The sequence below is a fragment of the Numenius arquata genome, chromosome 7 (genome assembly GCF_964106895.1).
Source record: "Numenius arquata chromosome 7, bNumArq3.hap1.1, whole genome shotgun sequence".
NCBI classification, from domain to species: domain Eukaryota; kingdom Metazoa; phylum Chordata; class Aves; order Charadriiformes; family Scolopacidae; genus Numenius; species Numenius arquata.
The window spans coordinates 54,573,992-54,600,338 of record NC_133582.1 but is presented as its reverse complement, the minus strand read 5'-3'; the positions used below and the strand labels follow the sequence as shown (position 1 = coordinate 54,600,338).

The 26,347-nt window shown below is 39.5% G+C and overlaps 1 protein-coding gene across 2 annotated transcripts; it reads left to right on the top strand.

Moving 5' to 3' along the window:
• Positions 1 to 210: 210 nt before the first annotated feature.
• Positions 211 to 25,180, top strand: KLHL7 (kelch like family member 7). 2 transcript variants are annotated; one of them, XM_074150276.1, is made up of 11 exons: positions 211 to 500; positions 4,423 to 4,525; positions 5,485 to 5,578; positions 6,750 to 6,874; positions 8,714 to 8,889; positions 11,412 to 11,586; positions 12,486 to 12,628; positions 17,889 to 18,129; positions 21,069 to 21,270; positions 21,643 to 21,740; positions 23,400 to 25,180. In XM_074150276.1, exons 1-11 carry the CDS (start codon positions 381 to 383, stop codon positions 23,681 to 23,683), a joined length of 1,761 nt encoding a protein of 586 aa, XP_074006377.1. In that variant the 5' UTR covers positions 211 to 380; the 3' UTR covers positions 23,684 to 25,180. The 2 variants fall into 2 exon arrangements, with proteins under 2 accessions (XP_074006377.1, XP_074006378.1); XM_074150277.1 differs by lacking the exon at positions 4,423 to 4,525.
• The last annotated feature ends 1,167 nt before the right edge of the window (positions 25,181 to 26,347 follow it).

Sequence of the window (26,347 nt, the reverse complement as noted above, 5' to 3'; positions counted from 1 at the left end):
GCCCTCGAGCCGCACCCAAACCCGAACGAATCACCCCAAAATCGGGCCGAGCGGCCGCAGCCAACCCCCTCAGCGCGCACGCGCGCCCCGCCGCCCGTCACGTGACGCGCCCGAGCCCCTCCGCTCTTTGTTCATCCCGCGCTGGGGGGGGGCGCGCCGGCCGATGGCGTCAGCGCGCCTGGCCCCGCCCTCCCCTCGCGTCCGAAGGCCGCTTCCGCCGCGGTGAGAGTTGCTCCGGTGTGGGCCGTGCGGCTGGGGCGGGCCCCGCCAGCCCCTCTGCTCGCCCGGTGCCGGGCGTCGGGAAGCGGTGGTCGCCGCCCGGCAGCTGGCGGGCGTGGCGTGTGTCCCGGCGGGGGTGGCGGGCCCGCCGGTGAGGGAGCATGGCCGCCCCCGGGTCGGAGAAGAGCAGCAAGAAGAAGACGGAGAAGAAGCTGGCCGCCCGCGAGGAGGCGAAGCTGCTGGCGAGCTTCATGGGGGTGATGAACACCATGCGCAAGCAGGTACGGCCCGCGTCTGCTGCCCACCCCCCGGTAGCCTCCGGCCTGCGGTGGGGCAGAGGCTCGGCCGTGGCTGGTGGCTGGAGCATTGGCGGGGCCCTTTGCGAACGGAGACTCCAGGGGAGCAAAAAGGTGGGGACGGGGCTGGGGCGTTTTAACCGGGAGCTCCTCTCCCGAGGAACGGACTGTCCGCCCCCGTGAGCGGCATCTCCACAGCGGCGCCCCAGCGGGGGGAGAGGGGTGGCTGCAGCCGTGGTTTGTTTCCACCGGTCACGTTTCTTGTGCTTCCTACCGAGCGCCTCTGGCCATCTCGTGAAGAAGCCAGTGGCGGTGAAGGGGGCCGGTGGCCTCATCTTCACAAATTTGGACCTTTGGGGCTGATCAGCTTCCTTATTCAATAGTCTAATGGTTATTAAAGATGACACTTCTGTTTCACGTAACCAAAATTATAACCGTGCAAGTGTATTTCAGCTGAGCTGTGCAAACTGAAAGAAATGCTGATTAAACTCCTGGTACAAGAGCAGAAAAATAATCCATGTAACTCCTTGCATATGAAGGAACCTTTCTCTTCAGAGGAGGAGCTGGCTTGATTGTGGTACTATAGTTCATTTAAAAACAATGATGTGGAGCCAGAGTTAAAGCCGCCTCTGAAGCCAGCTGGTCAGGAACACCTGGGGGCTTCGTACTTGGCACTGTTGTGTGTTTTATCTTCTAGGGTTCAGCTGCTTGTCTCCCGGCGTGAGTCTTGCCAAAGGCTCAGTCCAGCTTTTAATGCTGTGTTCATTGGTGATCTGGGTCCTGGCTTCACAAGTGATATTGGAGCCTTGATTCTGCTTTTCTCCAGCGCTCCAGCCCTGTTCCTCTCTCACTAATACACAGGCAGTTGTGTTGTCTGCATCAACTATTTCATGCAACTAAGCTCCTGGGTATGAAAAACCAAATTGGTTTCAATGACTTTGGGTAGCAGAGTTGAGACCTTAAAGCCTATGATCTACTTTTTCAATGCAGGCTTTGTTTCTGTTCTACTTGGGTAAATGCATTCCAAGGTGTAGCAGGGTTCACTGCTGTTTAGCTCATACCCCTGTCATGGTTGACAAGAGGATGCCGGATGCTGGCATCTGTTTGTAAGTAGGTAGAGGAAATACTGTCTTCCCTTAGGTGTCTGTGCAGCCCCTAGCACAGGGAAATTGCAGTGCTTTGCCGTGTCACCGCTCCAGAATGTGGCACCACGTTGTTGTTCTGTGTTAGAACCTCGTTTTTCAGTAGAGTGCCGGCTTTCACCTAGTTACAAGTTATTCTGAACAGGGAGGGAGAGGACCAGGATTAAGTGCTGTGAAATCTGTGTACTTCCAATTCAAATGTCAAAATCTGTTATGCCCAGAGAGGTGCAACTCTGAATTTTGCTGCTATCAGAGATTCCTGGAAACTTCTGACCACTTCTAATCTGGGTGGCTTCTCTTATCCCACCCAGTGCTTGACTGCTCCAGAAGTTCTTGCATAGCTCATGACACTTATGCTTCTTTTAGGAGTTGTTTGTAAGAGAAGGTTAAGTATTACTGGGAGGGGGCAGGAGGAGGTGTGATTATATAGGATAAAATTAGGAAGTCTGGAGGAGCCAGAGGAAAATGTACTAGTTCAGCTGGTTATTTGTGCTAGTTTAAGAAGATTTATAGGCAGCTCTTTCTTCTTGTATTTTGCTAAGCCAGGAACTATGCTGTGGTTATAAAACCTAAATATAACATGAGTTAAAAATTTCCTGTGATGGAAATAGCCACATGCATGTGGAGCGGTAGCTATTTATCTGCGCGAGTTTAATGCTGTAGGAAAATGGGTCGATTGGCAAGTACAGCTAATTTTAAAGAGGCTGCTTTTTGTGTGAACTGGGATCTAAAGGCAGCCTCCATGAGCGTGGGAGTTTAGAGTAGAGACTATGGACATACCTGCGCTTGGTACTGGTAAGATGTTGGGGACAAGTATGTTTAGTGCATGGAGGACTCCTTGCTCCTCTCCCAACGTGAGGTGGCCCACGTCCCTGTGAGTTGTACAGAGCTATTTGACAGCATGTGCATAAATCCTTTGTTGCAACTTTGCAGCTGAGTGGAGATCAGCCAAGAGTGAAGTAATTGAGAACGAAGCTGGGACAGAGTTGCGAGGTGTTGCCGAACCTGTTATTTGGAAGATGAAGCGCCCTGATGCAAGCTCACGCTCGGGTGTGTCTTTTGGTTGGTGTAACACCAGTCATCTGTTGCCTCATTCAGGCGACTCAGAGACACCAATGGGTCCTTTTGGAAAGAAGCACAGAAATCCTCAGAATAACGTTAGTTGAAATGGAACAGTCACACCCAGAAACATCCTAGGGAAAGAAATTTAAAGCATGGTCTGTTTTGGTTGACAGATATTTCTTCCCACACCCAGAGAGGCCTTAGAGTATCCCGGGAGCTTCAAATGCTGAGCTAAGGCACTAAATGTATCTTAGAAATTCAGCATGGAGTTTGAGTGACAGTTGCAAGTCTTAGCAAAGCTTGGCCACAGGATTTTATGGTGTCTTGTACTGCTGGTTTCTGATGCTTGTTTTGAACCAGATGTGTTAGGAATTTTAGCTTTAAAAGATTTCCTCTGAAACTTGTATTGAAAGTTCTCTTATTTTGTTGTTTCAATCCTAAATGGTTTAAAGTTACAGATGTATAAGACAAGCTGTATGTTACCCCCTCATCTAACTTCTAATTAAAACATTTTAAAAAAAAATTATGAGTTATTTTGTCCAACGCATGCTTCTGAGTGTCCTTTCCTTCAAGAATTTAAGCCACAGATTTATTTGAAGGGGCTGCATATATGGATATCCTTGTTAGGTGTGCCCTAGATGATAATGTCTGTATGTTGAAAACATTCTCACGCTGTTCTAAGTGTAGATTTCCCACCGTAGAAGTGCTCTTTTCTGGGGTTAGTATAGGGGTGGGTGTAGGTAGCTGTTTCTGAAAGTAGTTCCATGAACTTAAGGTAATAGCCGAAAATTAATTCCTGTTTTTAGGAAGCAGTGCTGCTCAGTTTCTCTTTCTTAATAAAGAGGATGTTATAATTAGCTGTAGTATGGAGAGCATTTATTTCGGTCAGTATGTTCTTAGAAAAGATGCCATTTGAGAATCTATTCAAATTTTGTATTTTTACCCCAATCCTTTACTCTCCTCTCATGTCTCCTGACAACTTTTTTCAGTATTGTCACTTTCCTTTCTCCTTCCAGTGCATGACAGTTCACATGTAGGGGAGAAACTAACTGCTTAGATACAAATATAAGCAGTTAGAGCAACAATTTGTTTGCTTAGTTATAAGCAAACAAATAAGAAATAATATTTATTTTTTTTTTTATGTCTGGAAATTAGTTAGTTGGTCATCAGATGTGATCAGTGAAACCTTTCCATAGAAGTGGCATTTTGGGGATACGTTTCTTAAAAACGTTCCATTGAATGCTTTGAACTTGTTCATCACTTTCACTCCGGTTGGGCAATATGATGGCCATCTTCAGATATGAGGTTCCTATGAGTTTTTTTGAAAGGGAGCGACTGAGTGGAAAAGAGAGCCACTGGTGGATGAAAAGAGTGTAATGTAAGTGCAGCCCCTGCTAGATGCTGCAGAGCCTATGTTATTGGAGGCTGATGTAAATGCCACAGGAAAAACTTCAGAGTTCACATGTTATTTGTGACCATCCTTAAGGTACAAGTTCATGGGTAAACTGAGCTTTGCTAGTTCTCTAGGTTACTGAACTTAACTTGGACTTCCAGAAAATCTTTTCATTACATAATACTCTTGAGTTGTGTGGAATAAGAAAAGCAATGAAGTTCCATAAGCTGTTTTAAGATATATTTTGAAAAAATTTTGAAAATATTGATCTTTGTGGTTTTTTGTTTGTCTGTTTTTTTCTCTGATTTAGAAAACTCTATGTGATGTGATTCTTATGGTTCAAGAAAGAAAGATCCCAGCTCACCGTGTTGTGCTTGCTTCAGCCAGTCACTTTTTTAACTTGATGTTTACTAGTAAGTCTCTTCAAAATTGATTGATTATAATCTTTTGTGATGACATCTTGTTAGACTTGTGGCTGACAAGCTGTTTATTTTATGAGAGTGATTAATTTTAGGGATACTTTCAGGGATAAGTATGTGAAGATTTCCTCATTTTGTGTCCTCCTTACATTCACCTCCTTACGTTCACCTTCCCCTCATTTTCTTTTTAATTCTCTTTTCATCAAGTGTTACTTCATATTTAAGCTCACTTATTAATTGGGGCCCATACACTGTATTAGGGTTGGTCTCCCTCCCTTAACGTGAAAATTGGGAATTCTTACCCTCATGACAGAATCTGCCGCATTGCTTCTCACCATTAGGCACTTCCACATATAAAACAGACTTTTAGAAGTGTAAACACTCTTACATTTTGCTAACTTTGCACATTCAATTATGTAGTATCTATCTCACTTTTGTGTGCCGTGCCCATGAATTGTAAAATTACTGTGCTATGAAACACACGTTAAAGTTGAGTAGAAGTAAAATAACGGTGACTTCCAATGGTCAGCTTGTAACCGCCTGTGTGCAACCTTACAGCGCTGTGTGTGGAGGTGGGGAGCTCGCAGCTGTCTCTATTGTTATCAGTTTGAATGTGGAAATAGCTTTTGACAGTGCAGCGTGTGCTCCCTGTTTTTGGTAATGCTAGCTTGGCAGTCTGCACTGCAGCCAACAGCATCTGTGACCTTTTCTATTTAACGCAGTTTATCATAATGTATGTAATACAAGCATGCGCACACACCAGTTACCTTGTTTGTCCCACTGCCTCCTTTCTTTCCTGATTCGCATTAGTAATCCTGGGAAAACAGCAATCAACTGTGTGTGGGTTTTAGCAGGTCCCCATTTTGTGTAATCATTTTATTTTCTCCTGTTTGCAAAATGTTCAATAACTAGAGTGGCTTATTCATGTAGTTTGTCTCTTAATCTATTTGCAGCAAATATGCTTGAATCAAAGTCCTTTGAAGTGGAGCTAAAAGACGCAGAACCCGACATTATTGAACAGCTCGTGGAGTTTGCTTATACTGCAAGGTAGTTTTGTTATTTAAAGCTGACACTTTTTCTAGGAAGTCTGCCAATTGTAAATGACAAAATCTTAAAATAATGCTTTTATGATTCATCAGTTTTGTTACCATTACGACTCTTTACTTTGTTTAAAGCCTGATGTGACTAGACCTTCCGTCCTTCTTCCCTTTTCCTTTTTATTTAATCAGTGAGAAGCCCGACAGACTAAAGAGAGTGGTAGTTGTCTCCAGAAAGCAATTCAGAGCACTTCAAGCTCTTGACTTCACTGTTGGAGTCAAATGATATTTCCCATTGTTCTGAAATTCGGGCCCTTATAGATATCAGTAGGGTTTCTCTTTATGGCCATGGTAGCTATTGCACAGAACTATTTCCAGGAGTTATACCTTCATCTCAGGACAGGCAGGGTGGTAACTATTCTGTGAACAGCATTTCCCTTCTATCTCAGGTTGTCTGTGTGTTCTTTTTATTTTATTTTTTTTTAAACAGAGCTTGTGCAGATGACTAGGATTGTAAACAGTACTTCTTAATCAGCTCTCATGACCCATGGATGGCAGGCCTTTCATCTTTTACTAACGGGATTAACTGTCCTTAGGAAGGCTTTCTCCTTTCTTTGAGAGGAATCTTGTTGTATGCTCCATCAGTGGTGAGAGACAGCCAGTGTCAGCACCCCAGCTATATGGTTGCCTCCCCTGATGCCCAAGCCCTTGTCTGGGGGCTCTGTACCTTCTCTTGAAGTGCTGCCAAACTGGTTGTTCTGCTTGTGCACTCTGGGCAAATCAGCCGGAGAGTGGTCTTGACAATGAGTTCAGAGAGATTTTTGCTGATGCCTGTTTGGGAGTGGGAGAGTGGCAGAACGAAGGTTCTGTTCATTCTCTGTTTTGTGAAAGTGGCTAATCACACAAGCCAAAGCGATAGCAGGGTACTGCAGAGAGGGCCTGGGTTACAGGTTTATTTTTCACAATCCAGGATTGTTTACTCTTTGCCCTTCCTCAGTAGAGCAAATGAAAGCAATTTGGAAAGATCATAAAGGGAGGTTGTGTTTTCAGACTGTGTGTGAAAGATTCTTGGGCAAATGGAAGTAATTTTGCCATTTATATGAATTGGTGTAAGTTGCTTTTTTTACAACAACAAAGTAGGTAATTTTAGTGGCGCTAATTTTACACCTTCTTTTTTGCAGAATCTCAGTTAACAGCAATAATGTCCAGTCCTTACTAGATGCAGCAAACCAATACCAAATTGAACCTGTGAAAAAAATGTGTGTGGACTTTTTAAAAGAACAAGTTGATGCTTCCAATTGTCTTGGTAAGAGAAATGCAGACTTTAAATTTACTGTTTATTTTTTAACTTTGCTGTTCCTGAAAAATAGGTAGTATTATCTAAAAGACAGTAATACTTGGCTAAATCCAGGCACATAAAAATAATTGTACTGTGAATCTGAACTGTTGTCCCTTGCCATAGACAAAACAATCTGGCAGATGTCTTGCCAGTATCAGGGTCCACTGACTGTGCTAGGTCTCACCCCAGCTTGGCAGCACCCTAAAGCTTCTTGAGGTTCTTAAACAGAACCTCAGCTGTTTAGTGAGGTGGAGCTGTCAGCTGTTACTGTCCTTGGGGACAGAATTTGACAGTTGTAATTTCTACAAAAGTAGCAAAGTAGCATATAAAAGTGTGAACAGCATAAACTTAGCTTATTTTGCTTTTGGTTGCTCTTCATTTTGACCGAAATCCATGAATGTCATTTGGGAAGATTTGATATTTAATATGTTCTGTAGCCCTAATGTGAACTCAGTGTTACAGAAAAGGTAAACAACAAGTAGAACTAAATGCTTTTTCACGCTTAAGATTTGGTGCACTTTATTTAACCAGATATTAAAGATAAACTTGTTTATAAGGTTTCTTATTGATGCTTGTCATGTAGTTTTCCTAGTAACATCTCAATCACGGTATAAATATTTATAATATCAATAGAAATGTTTTTGCAGAGTATCTGAATTATAATGATTCAGCTGACACTTCGGTGCAGTTCAGCTGGGGCTCTGAAACAACTGCTGGAAGAAAGACACTACTTTCTAAGGAAAATGCCACTTATGCTTGTCATATTACCTCCTCTGTGGTTTTTATTAACTAGAAAATTAATTATGGTCTCTAACACTTGCATACTTTATTGCTAATTTATAGCAAAAAGGGGAGGCAAAGATTAAATCAAATTTTTCCTCAAGGCATTGTTTACAAGTTGAAATGTGTTCTGTACAGACTTATAGGCAATCCACAATTCATTTTAAAAAACGTCTATTGAAAGAAACCATGGCTTATTCTGAATCTCTTGAAATTTTGTTAAGAGGTCATACACTTGGATTTTATCTTTCTAGTTTGCATTTCACTACTTCGTGCAGCTCAGGCCCGTTGCAGCCCAGGGGCTGGTGAGTTGCTTCTACCCCACTTGCCATCTCTCCCATAGAAGGAGGAGGAAGACTTAGCATGATGAGCAACAGTTGCTGCTGAAAAGCTCTATGCTTATCTGCTTTCTAATGGGAAGATTGAAAACAGTGCTTCTCAGTACCAGTTGCTATTTATACCTTTATGCCAACCTGCCCTTGCAGCAGCATCACCTTGACTCTTTTTTTTGTGTTGGTCTGCAGCTGACTCTGCTACCTGTACAGAAAAGTCCCAGTTCACTGTGACTCTTGAAGGAAATTTGGCTTGGTTGGTGACTGCTGCTGCATAAGCAGGTCAGGGGAGGTTCTAAAACCTGGATCCAGTTTCTCAAGCTGTTCTTGTTAGACTTTGTTATTGGGATATGGCTCAACCTGGTTAAGGTACAGTTGTCTGCTTCGTAAAGAGGAAAGAAGCAGTGAGGAAATAGTGCTGCAGAGATAGTTAATACAGCAAGTGCTTGCAGGTCTGACTCTCCAATTAGTTCAGTAGGGATAGGGATCAGCAGCTTGTACTTACCTTAGTTTGAACTGAGTTGCAGATGAGTTATGACAGCTTGTGTTTTAGAGAAAAACAAAGCATGGTAATAAGGATTAAATTGGGGCTGCAAGTAGCACTGAAATGACAGTAATTTTATTCTATTTTAATATATTAAAGGTAATTGCAGTTCAAGTTTGGAAGGTGGTTTTTTATTTTTTTCCTTCTTAGGTATAAGTGTTTTAGCGGAATGCCTAGACTGTCCAGAACTGAAAGCCACTGCAGATGATTTTATCCATCAGCATTTCACTGAAGTTTACAAGACAGATGAGTTTCTTCAGCTTGATGTTAAGCGTGTGACGCATCTCTTGAACCAAGATACGTTGACAGTGAGGGCAGAAGACCAGGTGAGATCCATGTTTCCTACCAGCTAAGAGCATTGAACTTCACTATCTTTTTTTTTTTTTTTAATAAAGAACTGGTTTAAAGTAATTTACTTCTGATGTTCCTACAGAATATGATGCACGTCATGCTTGCTAAAGTATAGGATAAAAGATACATCCTGGCTTGGTCAAAACCAAATATTAATGAATATCCACATTTCAAGTGTGGTGGTTATTACGTGTTGTTGCAGCAAACTAGGAAGAAAGAAGTCATAAAGGGAGTAAGCGAAACAGTTTGCTTCATGGAGATAGCTATAGGGCTTCTGATTCCACAGTACGTGAGCTGAATTAAGTTTGATGCATTATAGCAGTTGCTCCTAGGTTGGGGTTCACGTGCTATCGGTGAAGGTGAACTACTTCAAAGTGGTAAGCAAACTGCAGCTTAATGGCTGTATGTCTCTACCTGAGTTACAGTCTCAGCCTATTTCAGAATTTCTTCTGATGGAAACGTATGCATACACACGTTAAGCTTGGGGAACGGAGGGACTTGGAAGCAAGATGAACAAAACATCAAAAGCTAGATGCATTGACGGTGATGGGTTAATGGAAGGCCCTTATTTAGGGAGTGGACACAAAAAAGTTCAGGTGGCTGAAAGGAGCCTGAAGTTTCACTCAAAAGTTCTAACCTGTGGTAGAAACTACGTTCACAGCTGTCCCATTCAGAAAGCTTGATTCAGCTTATGGGAGAGCCCTGAATGCTTGTTTGCCAGCTTGTTCTTCCCACTGCAGGAAAATAGGAAGGGTATACATGTGTCTGCACTGCAGCCCAAAGAGATGATTAATGTGTTTTCTTCGATGTATCTCTTGCAGTAAAAAGCTTCAATGAAAATAAGAATTACTAAGAGTGGGGGATAATATCAGGTGACTAGACTATGATAGTTGGCTAGTTATAAGTATAAATATGAGTTATAAATATGTCGTAGTTCAACATTCTTGCCATGTGCTGGGAAGAGTTCAGGTCACAGTAACATCCTCAAAGCTGGAAGTGTTGTTTAGCCTGCAGCCAGAATGACACTTTGGAATTTACATTCTTGAAGTTCTATTGGTAAGGTCGGATGGCATGCTTTTTTTTCTACCACTGGGCAGCAGTGGTAGAAATCTTGTGTAGGCAGCATGGCATCACTAAAATTCCTTTAGGAAAGTGGCAGTGTGCAGATGAACCTGCAGAAGTTTGCCAGTGATACTAAAGGAATCTTATTTCACGGGAATACTGCTAGAAAGCTTACATTGCACTCTAACTTTTATATTGCTGTAAAGCATATTTATGTTTAGCAAAAAAAAGGAAGGTAGCTTTAATTACTAGATGTCTTATTTTGCAAGTAATGTTTCTATTGAGGAAGGGATACAATACCCCTGTCGCAATCATTCTGTTTAATTTTCTTAGTTGATGGCACTGAGCGTTAAATATTTTTTCTTTCTTTACTGTCCCTTGTTCACTAGTAATTTTGCAGGATTATAGCTGAGGTGATTTAGCAGTCCTTCTGAATAACTTTTTAATTCTGCCATTAAATATCTTCTGACATTATATCTCAGTCACTCACCGCTGACCACTGTGATTGGTTTCAGCCACAGGAGTGGGTATTGACTGTGTTATCACACATAAGGACGTTAGTGCTGACTCTGAAGTGGCAGCATAGTAGATAAGCTTGCTATGTCTGAGAGGAACACTGAAGTATCTTAGTACAGAGTTAATATTGGATTTTTATTTCATTCCTTCCTGACCCAGAGGACAATCATAAATAGAGCAGATTTCCTTGTTACCTTGCCTGTTCCCTGCCCCGTAAGAAAACCCATTATCTTTTCCTGTAAAGAGGCGATAGAGAGGAGGCTCTCTGAATGGTAAATTTACAGCAGTCTGCAGCTAAAAACTTTAAATTAAATGGTCTTCTAAGACACAGCAATAGCAGTATATTTGGATCTCCAACACTACGATTTGGTAACAGAAGCAGTTTGTCAGCTCAGGAGACTGTATCAAGTAGAAGCTATTTCAGCATTTCTGGGGAAGTATTACCTGTCTTTGTAACGTGCAACATGAAGCATATTAGTCTTAACCTGGTACAGGGGTTACCCACATTAATGTGAATTGCAGATTTATGCTTCGCACTTGGAGAAAAAGTGAAGAAGGAAAAAAAAAAAAGGTTAAATAGCAGAAGTAGTGTGGGTTTTTTTTTTTAATTTTGTAGATGGATTTCATTCTGTGGTTGTGCATTTGTTTTATTTCATGTCTGAGCATTGTCGTCTTTGGTGTTTGATTGTTTTGTTCTGGGGTGGTTGGTTGTTGTTGGGTTTTGTTGGTTTGTGGTTTGTTGTTTTTCTTTTTTTTTTTTTTTTTTTGGAAGATGGTGATGGATCCTCACTTACTAAACTGTTAGTCGAAGTTAACCTCCAACAGGCAAAAGAATCAGTTTGGAGCATTAAGGTTTTGTTATTTGTCCTATTGTCTGGTGATGTACCTCATGCTTTTCTTTCCTTCTCTCTTGTTAAAGGTTTACGATGCAGCAGTCAGATGGCTGAAGTACGATGAGCCAAATCGCCAGCCGTACATGGTTGATATTCTTGCTAAAGTCCGATTTCCTCTTATATCAAAGAACTTCTTAAGTAAAACAGTTCAGGCTGAACCACTTATTCAGGATAACCCAGAATGCCTTAAAATGGTGATCAGTAAGTTGACCTCTAGCTAAAATCTTTAATGTTCTGTATAATTAAAAAAAATGCTGTGGAATTTTTGAAAATTGTTTGCTTTAAAATGCTCTGACAACATTTTCACATTGAATTCATCTGACTGTGTTCCCTCTAGGATTCTGTGTTTAGTTGAAGTTGGATTAGCAGATTGTCACGTAAATAAAACCCATCTTATGTAACAAAGTGTGACTTTCATTTCTTTCCTCCTAGCAAATAACATGAACTCCATGATGAGTAATGGAATGAAGATTTTGTCAATGAGTTGTTAGGGTAATTGGAAGTGTTAGTGTGCCTTTGGGACAGACTAGTAACTTCAGTATTGTTCATATGTGAATTAATAAAAGAAATATTGTATTTAAACATTTTGAATATTACAAGTCTTCCCTAAGCAGATTAGAATGTTAACCATACGTTGTACTATTTTCATCTCTAAGGTATACTGACTTGAGCCTACAGACAAGTTGCGTTCTCAAGGTGCAGATGAGATAGGGAACAAGCTTCACTTTTGTTTTTAGACACCATTTGTGAAATTTTATCATGTAAGGTTTGCTTCCTTTTGCCTGTTTCAATGCAACAAATTTAGTTCCTTGTTAATATTGGCTAAATAAGCTGATAAATAAATTGGTGTATAACATGAGTCCATATTCATGTCTTGTTTTCACATGGGGCAGGCAATTTGAAATAAGGCGTAAACCTGGATGCGTGCTCTCATCCTCATGTGCTGCTGTGCATTCTTTTAAAGCAAAGATGTATAGGTGTAATGTAGAAACTAGGTTTCCCCCTTTCCCCTCCCCTCTTTCCCCAATCCCTGCCTGTGAACCATCCCTTTCCATGTATGACCTACACTGGTTTTGCAAGAGTTGTTGTCTTCCTTCCAGGTGGGATGCGATACCATCTACTTTCCCCAGAAGACAGAGAAGAGTTAGTGGAAGGTACGCGGCCAAGAAGAAAAAAACATGATTACCGCATTGCTTTGTTTGGAGGCTCACAGCCCCAGTCCTGCAGATATTTTAATCCAAAGGTAATCGTTACCTCAGAATGCATTAAGATTCACTGTTTGTAATCTGACACGTTTTATTTGCTGATGATATTAACGAAGACATAATGATCTACAAAACGGTATTAGGAAGGATGTATTCCTTGCCTCTTGGGTATACAGTTGGAAGAATACGGCTAATCAGGTATTTTCAAAACTGTGTACTTAGATGTAGTGTTTCATTTTGAATACAATGATTATGTGTTTGATTATTGGCAGTATTAGATATGGAGTTCTGATAAATCCATCAGAGTTGAGAATTGATTGGTATGTGCATCCCACAGCTGGAAATAAATAAAAAGTCACCGAAACATCAAGCAATTAGGAATATGTGGAAGTCTGTATGCATGTGCATGCACGTATGTGTTCAGAGAATAACTCAAAGCAATTTCTTTTTTGCACAAGTTAAATTATTGGCTTGTATGTTAGTGTAGAACCCAGCTTTAGACTGCAAGGTGTTTTTTCAGTGCATTTATTATAAATATGTGACCACTTCTAAATCCCAATGGTTCACAATTTTGTGTGTTCTTAAGAGTACGTAAGGAGAAAAATTGGTAGCCAAGTATTACATAAATTGAAGAGAGTCAGTTTCTACAGCAAAAAACTTAGAGATCGCCAATTTAGAGCAAGCAAGCTTTGCTTGAAACTTGTTTCTGTGTTTCCTTAATAAAATCAGGCCACAGGAATGGTGTATATTTCAGCAATGCAGACTAGATGGTCTAGAAACATTGGCTGCATGCAGAAGGATTATTCATACTCTCTTTTACCAGGAAAGCACGTGCAGTAATACAGAAAAAAGTTGCTACATAAACATCAGAGCTCTCTTAAGTTATGAGATCACATATATGTAATATTTTGTTGCAGAAGTTCTGGTGGTTCTAACTCAGCATATTAAATGCTTGTTATAATTTCAAACACTTTTGACTATAAAGTTCACACAGATAACACACAATGTGAGCCCTGTCAAATCTAATTCAGAATGAGTGAGCCCTTGGGATGTGTTTTGAACTCATCAATCACATTCCCTTATGTAAGATAAAATTGAAGCCGACTTCTTTGAGCACCGCTCAAGTCTGGGGAAAAAAAAAACCTACCAGCTTTGCTGACTTAGTTTGAGAGACATTTAATATGTATTTTTAATGGGAATTCCAAATTCCTAAATAATGGCCACCTTTTTCCTTCATATGCATTCTTAAGTAATATAAGCAAGTACTCCAACTCATGGTGAGGAGGTGAGGGGAACATAGCAGATAATTCTCTCCTTTCCAAGGTCTGAGTTGGGGAAGCCTTTGATCAAGGTATTCATCCTTTTCAAACAGATAACTTGGTTTTGGCATTTTAACAAGTTGTAATTCACCCACTATGCTCTGACCTTTTATTAGAAGAAAATTAGATCAAAGTTTCTTTCTCTTAATCTCCAGTTACTTATCTTGGAACAAAGCTAATTTTAGGCAGGATGGAAACTAGATTTGAGACTTATTGTCCCAGTTATTGATTGGCAATGGTTGTATCAGCATAGTATGCATGTGGTCTCTTTAACAACCTAACTGGTAGGTTAAATTTCTTAAGTGCCTAACATCAATTGTGGTCAGAACTCAAAAGATGGGGGTTGCTGCTTCATCGCTCTTTATAAACCAATATAAAGCCCCCTAGTTGTCACCATGTATTTTCTGAAAATTTAATCTTGTTTGAAAAATAGTAATCTCGGTGCATGCTGAGTGGAAGCAACAGGCAAAGACTTACAATTGAAGTTAAGTGATCCCCAGTCAGACCTAAACTATAATGTTACAAAGAAATCTGTTCTGTCGACAAAAAGTTGTATCTGTATAAGTCTACATAAAGCATAGGATAAAATAGCTTATTTTTTTCATAGACTATTTGTCCAGGTGTAACAAAAAAGAACTGAGTTTGGAAGAAATTTTGCAGAACTGCCTCTTGATCAAGTTTTATGGCCTTGCATGTGGAACTGGGGGGGTGGGGAGGGCAGGGAAGGAAAAAGAAAAAAGTGGGTAATGGAGATTGTGATTCTAACAAGCATGTCTTCCTTGAATGTTTTTCCTAGTGCTTACGTGCTTTCGTGGATATTCTTAGCTAGCCTGTCATGTCTTGTTGAGTAGCTTTCACTTACTTCATTTCCAACTCTAAGCTATTTAAAGGTCCTTTTCTGGATGTTTTGCTTGAGTATCTGAGTTTGATCTTTAATTACCTGTGACAGTAGCTTCTTAAATGCAACAAACCAAGGATCCAGAACCCCTGTTGAATTAGCATCAAATGCATGCAAAATAAATGTGGGGTGTAAGGCTCCAATGCTGCAAAGACTATATCATGTTTAACTCACTTTAATTAGCCTCATTAAAAGATCATGGAGTGTCACAGAATAGAGAATCAAGATTGTGTGTGTACTTTTGCAAGGTTAGGACCTTGGGAAAGAATTGAAATTTTGTTTGTGAACTGATGGATCAGTTCACAGTCTGAACTGATTGTGAAGTCCTTCACTTATAAGAATTTAATTAAATTATTAAATTTAATTAAAATCACGTCAGCTAAAGAAACAGTTTGAAACAAAGGTTATGTTTTTCCTGAAAATACTTTCTCAGTTGTAAATGATACAAATTCTAATAACTCTTAACACTATAAAGCTAGTGCAAAAAACTTGAATTTTCACTAATTGCTTTGCACGCAAAATTAATCTCTAATGTTGATCTTTATTTTCTCGTTGTCAAAAAGGATTCTTAAAATAAGAATGGATTGGATACTGTGTGTTATTTGTTGAGACTGTTAGCAGTATTAATTTGTCTATATTTGTTGTCTTTGCACTGTAACTGATATTTCTATTGATGCATGTATTTCATCAAGAAAGAAAAATGATGCAACAGGATAGATGCAGATGGGCGTAAAACTTGTGGAGCAATCTGGCACTATTTTCAGTAGAGATGTTTGTCTTCAGAATACTACTAGAAATCCTAGATATCCTATTAATGGTGGTGGGAAGCATTTTCTTGTTGCATTTTCTACAGAATATTTTTTAAAAGCTGCTTCTTTTTTTCTTTTCCCAAGTTGGAAATAAAATACCTTTTGTTTTATGAATTCTTGCTAAAAACGTATATAGGACTTCATGGGATTTTGAGGCAGCCATGTGCTTATTCTTTTGAGATTTCTGTTTCTAGTGACCAGAAATGGCTGGAAGTTTTAACTTTTTAACAGTGCAAAATCCAGCAATGGCAAGTAAAAAGTAATAGATGCCTGGCAACGCTATTTCTTGGTGATTAAGGGAACCAGCATACCTTTTATGAGGATTCAGAGCTGTAATCAATAAGCTGTTCGTGGGGAGGTTGTCCATGTTAGGCATGTCTGCTGTTTTCCCTGATAAACTTGGAAGAGGAGGTACCAACTGAAAACGAGGGAAGAGTCTTAAACAGAAGGAGGTACTTTTTCACATGGCCCATAATTACATGTGCCATTCTTGTCACAGGGTCTTATGGCTGCTAGGAGTTCATGTAGTTTTAATAAGTGATTAAATATATTCATGAAAGAGAAGAAAGCCTTTCAAAAGTATTAAATACAAAGGTATAGCTTCTGCCTCTGGTGTCCTGCATCACAATTTGTTGAAAACAAAGATCAGCAGGGAAAGTGTCACCGTATACCTATCTTGGTCTTTCTTTCCCTACTGAGCCCCCAAAAATGAGGCTTGCCACTGCCCGGGGCTGTGTGGATCTTGACTGTGGCATAAAGCAACTCTTGTGCATAATTCTTAAATGTGTAAAATGTATAAATTGAAATCAATTCTATGTGGTGCAGACACACTGAGGAGCATTACAAAAGAATGATCGTAATTGCCTCCTGCTGAGTATGCTCAGGTTATGGCTTTTCATTTGATAAAGGTATGGATTAAATAGTAGCTATGAACCGAAGCAGTAAAGTGGGTCAGATCACAGCCCTTTATAAGAGTAAAGGGAAATAACAGGTTTTTTTGTAAAAGTGCCAAAAGTTTAAGCTAGGAAATATGTTGATCTTGCACAGTGCACTAAGACATTTTCTTAAGATTTATGCAGCTATTTATTTTGCCATGCTGTAGTATGGCTTTCCTTTCTAGGATGCCCGAGGACCTGTTTCTCACCATAAAGGGCCACATGCACCTGCCAGCTCTTCTTGATATGGGGGATGCTACAAGAAAAGATTGTAAGATGTTTTGGACTATAACATGCTCTGCCTCTCTTTCTTTGAACCCCCATGTAGGAGTCGCTGTTCTTCCTCATTGACCAAGGTGTTTGAAGTATGTCCTTGCTAAGAAAATGTAATGATGTAACGTCTTGTGTGAACCATTACAATGAAGGTCATTCAGCAGGTTGAGCTAGACCATCCTGGGGTGGCACAGATAACAGTTAAGGTCCCGTACTTTCCTGTTCAGTATAGGATGCAAGCTGTGCTCATGGAATATATGAGATGCTATTACTCGAGAAGTGTTTCTTGTGCTGTATGCTATCCTGGTCTGCCATCAGTTGCTGAGTTTGGTGTTCTTAAGGCTTTGGGTAGTGTTACTGCCCATAGCTGATACTCATTGATTTTGCCAATCCATGCAAAATCAGTTGCTAGGCAACGTGACTTGCCAGTATTTGTGACGGAGCATTTCCCTATTTCTCATGCTATCAACTGTGGATAGCTATAGATCATTTGTGTTTTGTAAATTCTGTAAATAAGCTTCTAGTTGTCATGGTAATAAAGTATGTATCAGAGCTTTTTAACTGAGTTGCTTGTCAATTTGGATATTATCTTCTCCTTTTTCCATCACCTTTGTTTGGTACATTCTGTATTATATTTTTTTTTAGAAAGAATGTGTTACTATATGTAAGATGTCTTTTTCCATTCCTATAAAAGAAAGTGCGATCCTACTTTATTGATCACATGCATTGTTTCTCACATGATAGCAACAGGAGGTCAATTCTGTTGGGGGCGGGAGGGAAATAATCTGTTTTTCAGGGAAGCTATCCTGGGTGCACACAGGAGATGAGGAAACAGAAATTCATAATGTCATGGTTCATTGCAGCTAACTATGTCTGTGTCTAAGAGAATTTTTCAAGAGTACGCCTGAGGAATATTCTTCAATAAACAGTATTCATGTTTGTTTTGAAAAGGAACTTTAAAACTGACCATATCTAAATCTCTCTGAAAAGCTCTGTTTGAAAAACACTCGCTGTGCAGGTAAGTGTTATAATCTATTAGACATTACTTGTTCTTTGTAATGCAGGATTACAGCTGGACAGACATCCGATGTCCCTTTGAAAAGCGCAGGGATGCTGCTTGTGTCTTCTGGGACAACGTAGTTTATATTTTGGGTGGTTCCCAGCTCTTCCCTATAAAGCGAATGGACTGCTACAATGTGGTGAAGGATAGCTGGTATTCCAAGCTAGGACCTCCAACACCTCGAGATAGCCTTGCAGCCTGTGCTGCTGAGGGCAAAATTTATACATCTGGTGGTTCAGAAGTGGGTAAGACACTAAAAATCTTTAAAACAAACCGAAAAAAAAAAAGCACAAACAAAGATACCTGGAAACTTTTCTGTTTTTGCATGACTGTTGAAAAGAACTTGCACGTTGCCATGTTAGCCTAATGATTTTATTTTCCCGTATTTAGGATTTTATCCTCCCCACAATCCAACAATCTATTTCTGTTGTGTTTTTAAAATGGTTTCACTGATTGAAATGATTAATATTTACATTAACTATAGCATAAAGTACACTACAGCTCTTAAGAGTTGTAGTTACTAGGGATAAGCAAATATCTTTCGGGAGTCCCGCTCTGCTCTTGGTTTGCTTCTAAATCCACAGAACTCACTGTGGTTTAAAATTTTCTGTGATGTATGGCCAGAATAGCTGCATTTTGACAATGGTATTACTTGTATACAATGTATGTTGGGCCTAATGAGTTTGGGTTTTTTTAAGGAAAAAAAAAAAAAGGTGGGAAAAAAGGCTTTTGAAACTACTGCTTTTGGTGGTGAAGTCATACCTGCCTCTGTAAAGGAATTTGTCCATTTTTCCTGTCAAATGACAGAAGTTATCTTCTGTTTGTCATTTTGTTGGCTTGCTTCAGTAGATAGAGAAATACTTCTTTAGACGTTACTATTCCTTATAGTAACAAAAATTAAAACCGTTGTGGGTTTTTTTTCTCTTGCCAAGAAACCTTGTGGGTGAGTTATGCTATACGTTATACCAACATTTAATTTTTTTTTTTTCTAAACCCAGTACATCAGAAGCAAACCCAAAGTGGAAATGTAGGTACGCTATATCCATAAAACATGTAGAGCTTTAAAAAAGCCTGTGTTCTGGGGAAAAAAAGAAAAACAAAAACCAAAACAAGCAAAAGAACCCTCAAACCCTAGAGCCAAGGAGAAATTTTCTAGTAGATCCTTTTGAGTTCTGCCTTGCTGCAGAGGGAGGTGAGCAGAGAAAAAAAGGTCCTAATCGGTGCTTACCATTGATAAGCCACTTAGTGGGAAGTTGTGACATCTAGGTAATGTATCTGACCTCTAAAATGCTGAGGTCTAATGTAGCAGCAGGTTAGACGGTTCCTAGCCGCCACCTACTGTAGTAAATGTGAAATAGCACCTTTCCCATGACTTGAAATGGGCTTAACTAAGGCTGCATTGGGAAACTTGTAATGCTACAAAATCTCGTAAATCTTCCAAGTTTCCCACATGTCAGTACATTGAGGGAGTATGATACAAGCTTTGATTGTACATTTTATTTTCTGATACATAGTAATTAGTTAATACAGTTGTAATGGAAACTTTAATTTAGGAGTTTTCTTTTAAATCTATCCCTGCGTTACTTCACGGTTTCACTTTGCTATCCATAAATACTATTGAAGGCAGAATAGTAAAAGCTAAAAATTAATAATGGAGGTTGTTTGACTTGTACTTTTTTCTTTGGAATCCAGGGAACACTGTTTGGAAAAGCCTGTCTATCCTGAATCTAGTATTTTCTAATTTGGAGCAGGCCATTGTGTGAAACCATTAATTAGTGAAAATGCTGCCATGTATTTAGCTGTAGAGAAATCTTAAAATTGCATGCTTTTTACGTTAGTTGAGGAGTTTGGAAAACAAATTACTGTGCTAGTCCGTTACAGAAAACGGGGCTCACTTTCCCCTTTTTGGATTGATGGGAGTACTGTTTTATTCACAATAGCTAGCAGAGTTTGAAAGATAAACATACTAAATTCTTCCACTATATTTTGGTGCAGGAAAAATACTTAACACAACACTGACAGCATACTAAAAATGGAAGCTTTAACCTTTTTTTTTAAAAAAGATATTAAAGACAGAAATTCTCATCCATGGGAAATACAGCAGAACTACAACTTCAATAAGGATGTGTATTTACATCAAGAAAAAAATATGTCCCACTCTATACAGTTCTTCATGATACTGAGAATTACATAGTAGGAGTAAACAAACACGCAGTTTTTAAAAGTCTGCTCCTGTATTTTGGATCTGGAAACAGCGCTGTTTTGAGGGTTCAAATCCCCAGCTGGTAGCAAGTGCTGCTAGTGGGACACACTTAATTTTTAGAAGTGGAAGTCAAGGAAAAAGAGGCACAAAAGAAGGCACCTTTAATTGTTCTAGGTGAATTTATCTATTGAAACAAAGGGGAGAGAAGGATCCTTGTTCTTTTCTGAGAAAGTCATATCCAGCCTTCTCTGATTTGGTGGTTGTTTAGCTAGTTGTCTGAAAACAAGTCTTTAAGCCCCCATCTGTCTTCATTAGAAAAATTGCTTTTGATGTCAGCAATAGTTTTACTGGCCCTTGAGGGAGGAGTACACAGACTTTGCACTTCCAGAAAATAAGTTATCTGCCAGTCCCTAGGAAGAAAGTAAAATGGCGAGGGGTAGCTGCCTTGTGGTTGCTAATAATTCAGGAGTATGTTATGACATAGTCAATCTATCTAATTCCAAAGGCAACAAGTATTCTGGGACCTGGGCAAGTCACATTGCTTAGAAAAAAAAACTTGTGAATCTCTACTGAGCTTACAAAGCTGGTTTCATCTTCACAGCTGGAAGTTCAATATATTTCCAAGTAGTGAGAGTAGCATGAGATGATGACAATGTAATCAGTCATTTATGTACATCTCTGTTCAGTGTTTATTCCCCCCTAAAAAAAAATTCATCCTCATAATTTGTTTTTGTTTTTAAACACAAATAGCAATTTTATAAACTTGCATATTTTGAAATAAAAGACTCAAAAGAGTTACAAGTACGTACTTTCTGAATAGTCCCAAGTTGGTTACTTCAGCTTTTGGAGATGGGAAAGCAGCTTTCCCTTTTCAGCTAACAAATAAAGCATCAATTTGATAATTACTGTTAGACTCTTCTCTTGAAAGGCAACCATAAAAATTAATGCCACTTTGGTGGGTTTCTATTTTTTTTTTTAAAGGAAATTCTGCACTATATTTATTTGAATGCTATGACACGAGAACAGAAAGCTGGCACACAAAGCCCAGCATGCTGACTCAGCGATGCAGCCATGGAATGGTAGAGGCGAATGGTCTCATTTACGTATGCGGAGGAAGCTTGGGAAACAACGTTTCTGGAAGAGTCCTAAATTCCTGTGAAGTTTATGATCCAGCCACTGAAACGTAAGAATTGTATCAATTCTGATTATTTTTGGTCACTTGTGGCTTTGCTCACTCTGTAAATAACAGAAATATGGATCAGTAGGAAGAATTGTATGTGGTAAGGAATTTTACTGAATTAAGCAGTAATAAACCAGTTATTTGTAGTTTTACTTAAAAGGCAGTTTTAAGCAGCTTTCTTCCATATTTCCATATTTGCAGACCTGCTTTGGCAGGGAGGGTTGGACTAGATGATCTCTGGACGTCCCTTTCAACCCCTACCATTCTGTGATATTTAATTTTCCTAATGCTAGGTTTTATTTACATATTTTATACTTATTTTCTGTGAACTCAACAGTGAGCTTTCCTGTTTTGTATGGTTTTCTTTTTCCCCAGATGGACGGAGCTATGTCCAATGATTGAAGCCAGGAAGAACCACGGACTGGTGTTCGTAAAGGACAAAATATTCGCTGTGGGTGGACAGAATGGCTTAGGTACTTTAATTCTATTAATTCTCTAGCTGGTTTCATGGGGGGCCTTTTTTCTTTTGCAAAGAATTTATTCTGCTCTGTTCAGCTGAAAAACTTTGAGCAGTATCATAAAACATGTCCTGTTGTCATCACATCATTGTTCACCTCCCTACTTCACTGTATCTGATTTTTTTTAAACTCTCTTACTAATGACAGTACTGTCAAATTCAGATATGCACCCATACTGTAGCCTAGTTCTGCAATAGTTAATATGGCTAAACCAGTCATCAGAGAAAAGATTTGTTTGGGTTTTTTTTGTTAGTCATTATGTAATTTGAGAGATTTTTAGCATTCTTTTAAGAGACGAGTAAAGGTGTAGCCGCTATTTTAGGAACTTCAGTCTAAAGGCTTAAAGCTAGTCAGCTATTTTAAAGTGGTGAAAGAGAACTTTTTTGACTGCCCTAGTTTTGAAATATGACTTATTGTCATGGGCAGGTAACTTATGATCTGCCTATCTCCTTGTCTTTAAAACTAGAATAATGGTAGTTTATTTTCCAGGAGAATTGAATTTTAATTATACAGGGTTTCTGAAGTGCTCTTCAAAATGGAAAATTCTCAGCTATCAGGTTTATTAATCACTATTTATGGTAATTGGAATATTTTATTTCAGAGTAATGCTATATTAGAATATAGCTTTTATTTTAATTAGCTACTGAAACTCTTCCAGCATGATTGATTTCTGATGCAAAAACATCAGTAGATGCATTTTTGCACAAACATCTTACCAATCAGTTACAGCCAGAGCTGCCATTTTGCAAAGTATTAGTGTATTCACTGAATGCTCATTTTAGAAGTGTGTACTATTGAACTAATAAGCTAAAGTATTATTTTGCTGTTTATATTACAACAAGAACAATAAATCAGGCTATAGAATATGATGGGGAAAAGTTATGGCTGGGGTGAAATATTTGTACCTCTTAACATTATATAAAGGTTTCTTAGTCTCTCAGGTCTTAATAATTTAGGACTGGAAGTGAAAATTCCATGACTCATATTACAATTGTTAAATAGGGATAACGGTGTTTGTAGATATTGTGAAATATAATTACTAGCCTGTTTCCTAAAAAACGCAAATCTTAGTCACAAAATCTACTTTTCCCTAATAACTTTTGATTCCCTTGGCCCTTTTCAAAGGGACTTAGGCCTTTAAACTTCAATGATTTTAATATCATAATGAAGAGAGACACCCTCTATCAGTAAATGAGCAATTTAAGTAAAGGCACTGGTGACCCCTCTAGAATAAATGCCCTCACTATAGGGAAGTTTCAGGTGGATTCCTGTGGTTTAGTCACTAGTCACAAATCCGTAAGAAATTCAGCATTGTTAGTTCTTCTGTTCATGAAGTAACGTTAGAATCTCTAGAAAGCGTGAAATGTGAAATTTGTTACAACACATCTCACTTTTCAGTCTCCTGTTTACTTTTCTCTATTTCTGCATTTATAAAAGGGTAAACTGCTAGTTTAGAAATCTGTAGCCTTTTTTCAAGTGGTTTTTATTTTTACTCTAAGGTTTATGTTTTAATCTAAACCTTGAAAATAGTGATTTTAATGAAGGATTTGTATGCTCTAGTTCAGTCCATACGGTATAATGTAATAAACAGTTATCTGTTTCATTGCTTTGTAGGTGGCCTTGATAATGTAGAATATTATGATATCAAGATGAATGAATGGAAGATGGTGTCTCCAATGCCATGGAAAGGTGTAACAGTGAAGTGTGCTGCTGTGGGATCTATAGTCTATGTCCTGGCTGGTTTTCAGGGTGTTGGTCGATTAGGGCACATTCTTGAATATAATACTGAAACAGACAAGTGGATAGCCAACTCCAAAGTCCGTGCTTTCCCAGTGACAAGTTGTTTAATCTGTGTTGTAGACACTTGTGGGGCAAATGAAGAAACTTTAGAGACCTGAAGACCTGTAGGAGATGCTGAGACGTTCTTCAAGGACTTGGGGAAAGATGGCTATTGGTGCTTTGCTTCCATGTTTTACTGAATCTTGTTAAACTGAGTAATACAAAAAACTGAGATGCAGTCTTTCAATTTGTATATACAGCACATTGTACAACATGGATTTTTGTCATGCCCATTTTCTTGTCTGTTTTAAGAGATGGGGATGTGTTTTGAGAATCCACTTACCTAGCTGAGATCATATGGCATCTTCCTTTAAAAGGACTCTGTGTGTGGCCTTGTCAAAAATAGACCCAATCCAGTTATTTGAAAGAACTTAAAGCATTTGATGAAGATAAACCACAACAACCAGAAATGTTAACACCAGCTGGCAATTAGGACCATGCAGCCATTCACTCCCCCACCCCACGCCCACCCCTGAGCAGGGTAGGGAGAAGAGGGAGAAAAAAAACCTTGTGGGCTGAAACAAAGACAGTTTCATAGAACAGTAACGAAAGAGAAAATAGTAATAGTGGTAATAGAACATACAGAATAAGTGATGCAATACCATTGCTCACCACCCGATGATCAATTGCCCAGCCTGTCCTGAGCAGCAATCATGGATTTCTGTCCCCCCAAGCCAACCCCTGTTTCTATACTGAGCATGACACCTGGAATGTTCCTTTGGCCACCTTGTCCTGTCTATGCTACTTCTCAGCTTCTATGGGAAGCTGAAAAAGTCCTTGACTTAACATAAGCATTACTTAGCCAAAACTAAACTAATATGTGTTACCAATGTTATTCTCGTACTAAATTCAAAACACCGCAGCTACTAGGAAGAAAGTTAACTCTCCCAGCCAAAACCAGGACACTCGTTAAATAACACTTTACTGAGCTCAGTTGCAGAGATTCCTCATTTAATAAAGGTGAGTAAATGCAGCTTGGGTCATGAGAAATATGGGCAAAAATTTTTCTCAGTTATACCTACCTGCAGAAATCTTACTGGGATGCAATGAAGATTTTTCCTCAGGAAAAGACCAAGGACAGCAGTATAATAAAGATTCCCATGGTGAATGGGGATAGGCTATACAGCTCTCTAGATTATGATAGCTGCCCTCTTCCAGTGACTTTTCTTCCATCATTTGCATGACTGCGTATCAGTTTTTAAAGTTAGGCCATATATAGAGATTAAAGAAATACTTTGCTATTGACATCTTTGGCGTTTTGGGGAGCTTTCACAGAAAGACTGTTTTTTTTAACTATACTGAGGTAGGGGAATGGTGGGGGAAGTCCAAAGTAATTGTGCACTATAATTAGCAAGTTGGAAACTTGGGATTAATTTTCAATATATCTTCCCAGGCATCAGACAGTACATACTGTGGATGCCAAACCATTAGCGAAGATGGGAATAGGAATGGGAAAGCAAAGTCAATACAACAAATGTATTGATTTTATTCTTGAAAATTACTGTTTTTAAAATGGCATGAATCAAGTCATTAAAGATACTTTATAGAAGTCTTCTAAAGTTGCACATGGTTATTAATTTCTGGTTTATAAGCATATAGTTCTGTAAATGTTTCCAGCCAACATAGTAAACTTCTTCCAGTGTAGAAGTTCAGCTTGTTAAGCTATCGGTGTCAATACCATGTACATCTTCCAGCTTTTGGAAGACTACACAAATGATGTATGTATGTCTGTCCTGCTCCCATGCTGGTTTATTAATATCTTCATCCTAACTTTGTCACCTCTCTTCTAACTTGCTAATTTTTTCCGATCTGTTTCTATGAGACTATCAACTTAAAAAGTTGGTGCTTGCCTACCTGTACCTTATGCGTTGCTGGTGGTGTGGATTTTGAGTCTGTTTTATTTCTGAAGATCTTCCAAGTTCTCCTAAGTAGTATAAATTGCAGTTTTCAAAGTCAGTGCTTCTTTATAGACTTCGTCCTGGTTTTCTTCCTCATCTTAACAACTCCGCGTGTACAGAAAATGGTAGATGCACTCATGGGCTTAATAGTCGTCCTGCTGCTTAGTTCTTTATTCAGTAGTAAGTGAATGCTACCAAACTTTCTTTTTTTAACCCTGTTCCCCCTTGCCTTTCCCTTTTTCTGAGCCATGGAGCACTATGTCATTGTTGTCTCCAATCATTCTAAAATGCTGTAAAAACTGGATTGAACTGTGCACTTTTTTAGGTTGGTGGGGTTGAGTTTTTTTGTATCTGCCTTTAAAATTGTGAACCACCTTTTTCTAACTTTATTTTCAAGGGGTTAATAATTCTTTTTTTAAGCTACTGAAAAAACTTTGTAAGTACAACGAAGTGTAGTGTGTCACAAAGTATGAGCCATCTTCTTGGCCTGGCTTTCTTGGTTTCTCCTCAAACCCCCTTATGTTGTCTCAACGCCTCAGCCTTTGTGCAGAGTGACACTGCTCGTGATGTTTATGTACGCCTCGTAGTCCGAGTTTTTTTTTCCTCGACTTTTACTTCGCTGTCTGCCCCGCTTCAATACCTGAACTGAAGGCGACGCTTCTCTGTCCCAGGCCCTGCCGTCTAGCGCGACGTGTGGTGACAGAGCCCGTCGGCTGACAGCTCTGCCCTCGGCCGTTGGGCTCGCGGCGGCCGTTGGGCTCGCGGCGGCCGTTGGGCTCGCGGCGGCCGTTGGGCTCGCGGCGGCCGTTGGGCTCGCGGCGGCCG